Source organism: Rhagoletis zephyria, unplaced genomic scaffold, assembly GCF_001687245.7.
Source record: "Rhagoletis zephyria isolate East Lansing unplaced genomic scaffold, Rhagoletis_zephyria_1.1 Rzeph_scaffold_17933, whole genome shotgun sequence".
NCBI classification, from domain to species: Eukaryota; Metazoa; Arthropoda; class Insecta; order Diptera; family Tephritidae; genus Rhagoletis; species Rhagoletis zephyria.
Window position 1 is genome coordinate 1 of NW_016174994.1, and position 10435 is coordinate 10435.

Below are 10435 nucleotides of genomic sequence, written 5' to 3' on the forward strand. Positions count from 1 at the left end.
TCTGTTGTCACTGATAAGTCATCCGGTAAGCTTATCAGCCATTTCTTTTCATTTGGCGTCATTTACTTATGTATTTTTAAGAAAAACTGATTCATATACACACATATATATGTACATATATACACTTGATCCCTCGAAGTCATCAACCAACGAGCATAACATATGTCAATTGTGTTATGTAAGTGGAATCTATTCATATATGTGCACACATATTTAAACCTAGCTGCGTGCAAAATAATAGTAGCGCTATATCGATGGTGTCGTACTACTTTATCTTAACTGGTGGATAGCTGTCCTTTTATCCCATTTTTTACGCCATGAGCGGGTCACCGTTGCTGCCGCCTTAATTCGGTATTCTCCATAAAAATTGTATGGGCATAAGAAACTTTTGGCAGCTAGACATCGCCGACGCTTTTTTTTAGGTATGGCTGTAAGTTAGGCTCGTTTGTCTGACGGCGCACAGTGTAAGATTTGACCCATCCAGCTGCTTTTTATCCTGCAAATTATTCCTTAAAAATTATTTTCGAAATTTTTTTTATGGAAGAAAATGCCGTCAACCAAAAAAAAAATTGCCAAAAATCAACGGTATTTTGTATCGAATATCTTAATATCTTATGGAAGGATTTCCTGAGTGTCAAGGAGTTCAATCTACATCCTTTCTTCTTTTGGTGGAGTGGCAGTAATTGAAGGGCTTCCAGAAGGGCCTTTGTAGAACGTACTTCAAAAGGTCTTTTAGACGAGTTATTTTAAAGTTGCTTCTTTAATTCATAAAAATCATATATCATCAAAGTATTTATTCGAATCGAATATGTGTTATTGGAACTTAAAATGCATATTGACATTCATTTGTGATGCTACGAAAAATCCTTCTACATAGAAGGCATGCTGGGAAGCACTTTTTTCAGCCCTTCTTAATAATAATAATAATGATAGATTGGCGCTAACACATATGTTAGTGTTTGGCCGAGCTTCTCCTCCGATTTGTTACTTGCGCCTAGGGAGGGACCTACAATTTTACGCGGACTCCGAACGGCGATTGTATTTATATGAGAAACTGTTTTTCATGGCAGAAATACACTCGGAGGTGTGCCACTGCCTGCCGAGGGGCGGCCGCTGTTAAGAAGAAACATTTTTTCTAAATTTTTTTGTGATGTTGCTTTTCTTAAGAATGGTTACGTAAATTATTTTCTGGGTTTTTTCTGTGAGCCTTTTAGTTAATGAGGGATATGTATGTATGTATGTATTTACATATATATATTGGATACCATAATCAAATATTACTAAACATATTACATATTGGATACCATAATCAAATATTACTAAACATATTACATATTTCTACATAAATATGTATGTACATACATAAATGTCTACATAATTGTCTCAAAATGCTTATTTAGCGCGGCCACCAAAGAGATGTTTATCAAGACCATGCTTTATTGCCATGACCACAAAATACAAAAAAAAAAATCAAGGCGATAAAAACTTGTGAAAGTCGAAGTAAACACAAATTTGAATTCTAAATTTTTTCGCACCTTTTCATTTTTTTACCCCCCCCCTTTACGCTTGTTATCGTCATTGAAAATTCAATTTCGGTAAAAAAAAAAACAAAAACAATGAAAGAAAAAAAGCAAAGACCAACCATAAAGCGGTGAAGAACTAGCAAATACGTATATAATTATGCATTTATCCAAATGGATCATATCTCCAAAAACTAAAGAAAAGAGGAAAGTAAATAGTAAAAGAATAACAAAGATACACATATGTACTTATGTATGTATGTAGTTTTAAGAAGGGGAATATTGTACACAAGCTAATGAATTGAATTTGTATATGGGTCATTTCCAAACAAAGTGCTATCTTTTATCACCACTTTTTAAATTATTTTATGGTGGTAAAAACGAAAAATCAAAAACAGCATTATACGATCCAAACAATGAATCATCAACAAAACTGTTTTTTTTTATTATTATTATTATTGTAAGCCATTTTGTTTTCTTTTGCGAACGGTATTTCTTTGAAATATTATACCTACCGCATATAAAAATATTTGTCCAAATTGGTTGAAAAATAATCGAGCTAAAAATTTGTTAAGTGCGAAAATGCTTTTTACGGATAAGTTAAGAATTTGATGGCGTTAGCAAAATTTTGAAAACAGTTTCGTGAATTAGTCGACTAGCTCTACGACCACTTAAAAAGTAAAATATTTTCTTTTGTCCCAATCACGAAAAACAATTTGTACAAATTTTTCAATACAAGTTCGCTGTATTGTACCAACTACAACAGAATTTTCATCCCATTTTTTTATTTTGTACCAATAGCCCAATATAAAAAATGTACAAATCTGCACAGATGCACCAATCGTGTAACATTGCCTTAAGACTCTTCGAAAAAGAGTGAAGTATTTCCAGAATGTTACTTTTAGGTGATAAAAGCATTGTTTTTTTTAATAACTTATTTCTCCAAAATTGTGCAAATGACATATACGCTCACTATATTATTCCTGCGTACGCCCTTGTTTTTTAAATATTCACAATGTTTTGCAAGCTATATTTGTTTTTTGTTATTTTTGTACAAAAATATGGTTCATGTTATACAAAAAGCCATATACCTAAACCAAAGTTTCAAACTGCGTACAAACTTAAGGAAAATTTAACGAATTATCATCAAAATTTTAAACTTTTTACTCAGATTTTCTAAATAAAATTCTGGTATGCAGTTTTATAGCCCGGTTAATTTTAGTACAATGTACAACTTTGAAGTGCCTAAGAAATTGTATTGACTTTTAACCGACTTCACAAAAAGGGGAAGTTATCAATTCATCGGAATATTTTTTGTTTAATGTATGTTACCGCATAACTTTGGACGAATGTTACCTCACAGGTGGTCCCATATTAATTTGGTTTAAATCGGAACATTGGACCGTGAAGAAATTAACTACTTGTTAATAATTTTTTTGTTGACAGCTCTAGATCTGTCAGCAAAAGAAATTATTAAAAATCAGCGAAATATTTTAGCCACTTCTAACTTGTACATTGTTATACTAAAATTTAACGGGCTATAAAACTGCATACCAGAATTTTTTCTGAATAAAAAGTTTAAAATTTTGATGAAAATTCCTTAACTTTGTATACAGTTTGAAACTTTGGTTAATATGATTTTGTGTATAAAATGCACCATATTTTTGTACAAAAATAACCACAAAATTATATCTTGTAAAACATTGTGAATATTTAAAAAAAAAAAACCAAAGTGTACCTAGATATAGTGGAGCGAGTGTATGGAAATCAGTACAATGGTTATCGATCAGTATACTTTTTTCTATAAGTATCTAAAAAATACCTGCCCATGTACGCTTTGTTTGGAAATGACCCACATATGAATATAGGTATTTTCATCTACCCTCTACGCTCATGGACAAAAAAAAATATGTGTGCGACATTTGGACAGTCTGGCATATATGTAACAAACACTAAATAAACGTTTCAAACATAGTACAAAAATTTTAAAAGTTAATAAAATCTTTAGATTTTCACAAAAATTGTTAACTTCTCAATCAGATTAAACAAAAAAATAAATAAAAAGTGTTGGTATGCGTCTAAGAATTCGCATTGATTTGAAATATTTATTTTTATTATTTGTTCTTCTGTATAACCGCCCGCAAAAAATATTAAAAAGCAACCCGCATTCTTAGCTGCTTTAAACATGTTTTTTTATTATACTATTTATTTTTATTAAAAAAAAATCGGATTAAGAAGTTTGAAATATGGATTTATATTGTGTTTGTTATATAATAAGCTATACTTTTACAAAATAATAATGAACATCAAATAAGCAAAAGAAGAAAGACCAAACTGATAAAAAATTGGCACACCTTTTTTTAAATGAGTGAAGCGACATTTTAACAAGTTTTGGCTATCTTTCTTGTGTATATATCTAACAAAAACCATGTAAGTCCAAATTTCAAACTTTGTACAAATAAAATTAGGAAAATTCAACAAAATTTTAAACTCTTTAATCAGAAATTTTAGAAAGTATTTTGGTATGAAGTTTTAAAGCAATACAAAATAAAAGTTTTAAGAAAATGTACAATGTTTTAAATTTGGACGTAGACGGCTTTTGTTAGATAGTGAAAATCAAATGAGAAAACATAACATAAACAAAAGAAAAGTAGCCAAAACTGGTTCACATGCCGCGACCCTATTAATTTGTCCGACACTGTATGTACATCTGTATTGAAATTTGAGTGGATATGTACAGTAGAGTAATTCCAAAAAAATCGACTAACTTTTTTTTAATAGCCCCCTCATCAATATCTCTAGGGGGTGTCAAAAGATGCAAACTGGGATTCGATCAAACGACCCCAGCCGCCTAAGGAAAAATGATTTTCATTTTTTAAATTTTATATGGAAATTGACAGAAAATAAGAAATCATTTTCCATTTAAATTGCTGATGAAACCGGCGCTTACTTACGTAAGCTGTTGTTGCTTTTCCACTTTTTCATGTGTTAAGTCAACTACTTAAAAATAAATTTAAAAAAAAACATAAGTGACAAATAATATCACTTTGAAAAAGGGGTGCTATTGATATGACCGCTACTGTATATCTAAATATCTTTTTTTTTTGTAAATATACTATAAGTATGTATGAACATTAGGAATGTCCATCCCGGGATGCCAGTATATTATGTTATAACTTTTTAGCAAATATGGATATGTTTGAACGTTTTCGTTTTTGTTTTCTTTTTAATATAAAAAGCAATGCATACATAATGTGCTTACCTCTTTTCTACAAAGTAACCTTGAAATACTTGATTTTTTTATGAATATGTATCTGCTAAAGCCGACTAATTCCGCTTAAATTGTACGGGATTAAAGCACTGGTGGGAATAATATTAAAGCCTTGTTTTGACCAGTTTTGGCTGTATTTCTTTTGTATATTTAATATTATATATTTTTTTTAAAAAGTCTAGCTGTACATATGTATGTACATATAAATAACTGCATATGTCACGCATTTTCTTCCATACAAAGTATATTTCAATTTTTTCGTCCAGTCCTGTCAAAAAATTGCCAAAATTGCTTGAAACTTGTACTTTATCCTACTTTTCTTTTTTTTACTAATGAAATAATTTTCATTTTATATAAAAGGATAGGATTCAAACACATGTATTTATTATTATATGGTAGGAGAGCTTCTCAAACAATATTGATGCAATTTTTTCGAGTTTATTTGTGGAAATTTAATGTACTACATATATGAAAATCCCGGGATCGTAATAACGAGATCTCGAAAATTTACATCCCTATTGTTCATACATATGTCAATATGTAGATACCCACATTCAAAAATGCGTGATTACTTTCTAAAATCGCACTTTGAGCTATTAAGAGCCTGTCAGACGTGGCAATATTTCCGTCTTTCGCACTCAATTCGCTGTCAAATTGAGAAAGAGAAATTTTATTTCGATGTGTGAACAGCCAGAAAGATTATTCTGTCACCTTTCGGAAATCAGTTTCAGAAATAAAAGTTGCAAGGTGGGACTGCAACTGCAAGAGCGAAAATCGATTTCGGAAATATATTTCAACTTGCTCGTGCTGCACTAGCAATTTTTATTTCTTCTGCAAGTGCTGTCAAACTAATCGAGTGTTGCCGTGTGGCCCTGATCGTGTATTTGTGTAAAATGATAAAAAATATTGTTGAATTAAATATCAAAAATGCTTGAAATATATTATTTTGCTTAATATACTTATGGCCTTATTCATAAAAAATATAATAGGTTTATAGAGTTCTATAAAGTGACATTTTCATACAAATTTTCGATTTATAAAACAGTTAAAGTCCTCTTTATTTTTTATGAATTTGGGTGTTAATTGTTAAATTATTGTTTACACGACAAATATGTTAATTATAACCTATATTTTCTCGCTTTTACAAGAGAAATAGCAAACAAACGACAACCCCACCGCCCATGGTTGCATTTTAGTATCGANCATTCGCTGTGTGAGCAGCCAAAAAGCGATTTCAGAAATTTTTCCTGCAATTCGCCGTTCGGAAATAAAAACCTCTTTCGAAAGACACTTTCCATGCAAGGTGTGACTGCTCATGCAACTGATTTCTCAATTTGACAGCCTTTCCGAAAGTTATTGCATCGAAATATATTGCCACGTCCGACACGCTCTTTAGACTTCTAATTTCCAGTTACCATTTTGCTAAACCACTACTGCTCTCTAACGATTATAAAAACAGAGATTCCTTTATGTATTTTAAGGTGTAATTCTTTTCTTATTGGAGAACTTTGAAAACTAAGATAAAAGTAAAACAAATAAATTTACGCAAGAATACAATTGGCGATTTTGGTTGAGGAAGAGACGAGGTGTTCTGCTCGAAGAAGGGTCAACTGGCAATTGACTGGCGGCGTTTGTTAGACATGTACGTAAATATTTTTATGGATATACATTTGTAGATAAATACATACTCTACATACATATGTACATGTATGTATTCACACAAGCATACGACTGTCGAGAATGCCATAAATGGAACTTGAACCTGACCGCCAATATTGGTTCAAGTTTTCATATTCTCATTTTTCATCTTATTTTTACAAGCTTTTTCTATTACACCTAGATTATTTAAGTTCACAACTAACTACAATTTATGGTTACAAACAGGTCGGAACGCATAGGAATGTTAACACACATATATACGCAGACGTGAATATACGCATATTTGGAAACAAACATACTGTCATGATTACTGTGTGTCACCTTTCGTCACACCCGTCTACCTCCACCATCGAGGTTGTCGTGGGCATACATGGCATTTACATACATACATAATTTTGTGCCCGTGCGGGTACGCAACACGTTATAAATGGGGAAAGCTAAACACTTGAAAGTGTACATAAGGTTGCTACATATCTTAAATTATTCGAGTGATTGGAAATGACAGCATCAAGTTAAACCATTTCCTTAAAATGTGTTATTACACAAGCGTTTGAAATTGTTCCCAATGAGTGCTTGCTATCAAAGATGAGCTCTGGAAACCGATAATAATGCGGGTCAATGCACGATCTCAAATCTTACATATCGCCTTTTGGTAATGTACACTTTGGGCTTTATTTGCTTGTAGATCATTCACATTCCCTGATGCATCAGTCACGCAGACAACATAGATCTACACTTGCTTGGTATTTGTTGTTTTTACGCCTGCTGCATCACTGCAACGTGTATCATTATACAAGCTGCCAGGCAATAATTAAACAACACAAATCACACGCCGCTGCCGCTGCCAATGCTATTGTCACTTCCACGCCAGCGCCAGCTAACTGGCCATTTGCGACAACGCTGGCGCTGGCATTTGCCCATTTGCCTTCGTCGTCACTAGCTTATTCGACATTTTGTAAAACTTTTGATTTTTCGGACAATACTCATTTTCAGCACTGTTAAATTCATTACCAATAGCACATCCTTCCGTAGTTTATCTGCTAACGTTATAACACAATGAATTTTTAAGTAATTTTCCACTTTTTTATTACGAACTCTGCTCTATAAAACGTCTATGATCGAGAAATGAAATATTTTTCTGTTTTCTTCCCCAATTTAATGACAGAATCAGTTTTCGAGCTCATGTATGTGTGAGTTACAGATAAAAGATGCCACACTTTTATGGTAATGTTTAATTTTACAAAAAATTTATATAAAACATATTTGAATTCGCAAAAAACAAAAATTTTTGAATAGATATCTAACTATACATTTATAAATATGTAGGTTTGCGTTGTTTGTTGCTCCTTATGTAATTAAATCTGTAGAAAACACAAATTCTTTTAGATTGGCAGCGCAATAGTTGGGGTAAACAGAGTTGCCCAGCTACAAAATTTGAATCTGTTTTTGTCATTAACACGGCGTTTTTAATTATACATATGTATGTATATATGCATATATAAAATATTTTTGAAAATGATACATTCCTGCCTCGTATGTTAATTTCAGCAGGTTTTGGGAAATCACGATTAAAGAAGTCTATTCATGCAATTTCTCTAAAACTCGATGATGGATTTTCTCCAATGTTTCGGAGAATTTTATTTTTATTGTTTATTGTTAATTATTTTCGAGTTTATGGAGGATTTTCTTTAGTAAAATTCTACTAAATCAATTTACTCAGTATCTTGGAAAACAAAGGAGATTTCTCAAAATTAATAACGCAATATGAAAGATCTTGATTAGTTTAGTAAGACTGCATTATTAACTCAATTTGTACTAAATTGCAGATAAAATTTTAGTGAATATCTCGGAAATTATAGGAGGTATCCAAAATCTGTTGACACCAATCAAAAGATCTTATTTTAAAATATATAACTGTATCTACAATTAAAAATCGTGAAATACCGCCTACGATCATATTTTATTCAAGCGACGGATACATACATACATAGTATATCCATCAGTAAAGATATTTAAAATTATTTTTAAAAGGTCGTATTTTCGAGTGTTGCTGGACTAAGGAAAAAAGAAAAGTATATAAAAAATATGTGTTTTAGAACGAATTCTGTTATTACAACACCGATAATTCCTATGTTGTGATACTTTTAGTCTGTAGGAAAACCAACAATCATATACATAACATATATGTATGTATGAAGTAAAATCTTTTAGTAGAATGTTTATTAGATTTTTATGTTAGTTATGTTTTGGTTGTTTCTCATTACTTTATTTTTTAAAATCAAACATCTACATTCGTTTAAAAATCCAAGAATGCTAATTATAATAATTTGTCTGCATAAAGTAATATATTCGATAAATAGAATTAATTAGTCACTACTTGAACCATTAGTGAGAATACCTTTCACTAGCTAGAGTGAAAAGTGGCTTAGTCCCAATTTAAAAACTGTACCGGAGGAAACAAATTCTTATAGCCATTTTTTCAAGTATTTCGCAAAACTTTGAATACACATTATCTGTTTAAAGGAAAGAAAAACTCCATATGAATCAGAGGGATTCGATCTTTATTAAAATATTTCGCACCAGTTTGGCCTTATAAAATTTTTGGAGTTTTTTGTTTGGACATAGCACATTTTTTCTCTCATTATATATGAAAGAGAAAACATAAAACAAAGACTTTTACCCTTTTCGAAACAAGGCAGTTTTTAATTTCTCAAGCCTCCTGTATCAAAATATGAGTGTTCATAAAAAGTGGACTTAGCAACTTTTCACTCTAAGCAAGCGATTTATTTGTTATACTATTAAATAATAGAAATTTTCTACTACAGTAATATCCGTCTACTTAGTCAATTGGGTTACAAAAGTGTGATATTATTTTCTTAAGTACATACATTTATTCGCAAGTAAACTATTCGCTGATATACCATAACTATTGTTGCAAAACTACAAAATATTCTAGTCCATAAACTCTTATTGTCACGAATAAGCACTATTATTGTCCTATCGGTAGCTCAAAGTGCTAGATNCCATTGCCAATACGCGTGTGAATAATATATTTAAGGAGATTCTTGTTATTAATAGGCAAACTTGCGTTGCCATTGAAACCGTTACTCTGAAACGAAATATATATATTTATACATACATATATGTATATTGATAATGATAAATTCGCAAATGGTGTTGGTAATACCAAAGCAAATCTTAAACACATAGAATTTGTATGTACAACAACCTACCTCCTTTAGCTCGCATCCTACTGGTATACCTTTAACATATTCGACACTGTGTTCCTCCTCATTTGGAAAGCTGGTTTTGATGGCCACCAACGCAGCGCATACGTCCCGTTCCAACACGTACAAACAAGCATTGGGCCCTGCATCAAAAGTGTAGGCAAGCTTTATCTCTCCTGCTGCTTCGTTGTAGGAGTGCACGAATTCTACGATCGCATGCGAAACATCATTCATGTACACACATGGTGGATACGTATCCAATGCAATAGCGTGAAATTGATTCGAATCGCGCATAGTGATTTCAGCCAGTTTTTGAAAATCTCTGCTTGCAATAGCTTGGATTAATGCCGCTATACGTTCTGGCACGCAATGTTTCGCACGATGTGCAATCAGATCTGATGTTTCCACAGCAAACTGCATGCCCTTGGTTGAGCTAGTTTTTTTACGCGCATCATTTACAACTAATATGAAAATATGCAATTCTGGCCAATGTTCAGCCGGAGCTACAGGTAGTGCAAGGGAGTCACTGCCATCACTACGGTTACCCATGTGCCACCGTACAAAGCCGCCATATAAACTACGGCATGCTGACCCACTGCCCTGCCGCGCTATTGCCGTCAATTCTTCACCTTCAACGCCATACAAAAATGCCAGCGTTTGTACTAAGCATGCATAACCCGCAGCGCTAGATGCCAAGCCAGCAGCTGTTGGAAAATTGTTATGCGATGCAATGTGCAGCTTCCAGTCTATGGGGAATT

The 10435-nt window shown here is 32.3% G+C and overlaps 1 protein-coding gene across 1 annotated transcript; it reads right to left on the reverse strand.

Annotated features, from left to right (window-relative positions):
- Positions 1-9466: 9466 nt before the first annotated feature.
- Positions 9467-10427, reverse strand: LOC108379997 (diphosphomevalonate decarboxylase-like; the record flags this gene model as incomplete). Its single annotated transcript, XM_017636365.1, has 2 exons — positions 9467-9559; positions 9684-10427. Coding segments are annotated over 2 exons (837 nt in total), but the record flags the coding sequence as incomplete, so codon positions are not given.
- Between the last annotated feature and the right edge of the window lie 8 nt (positions 10428-10435).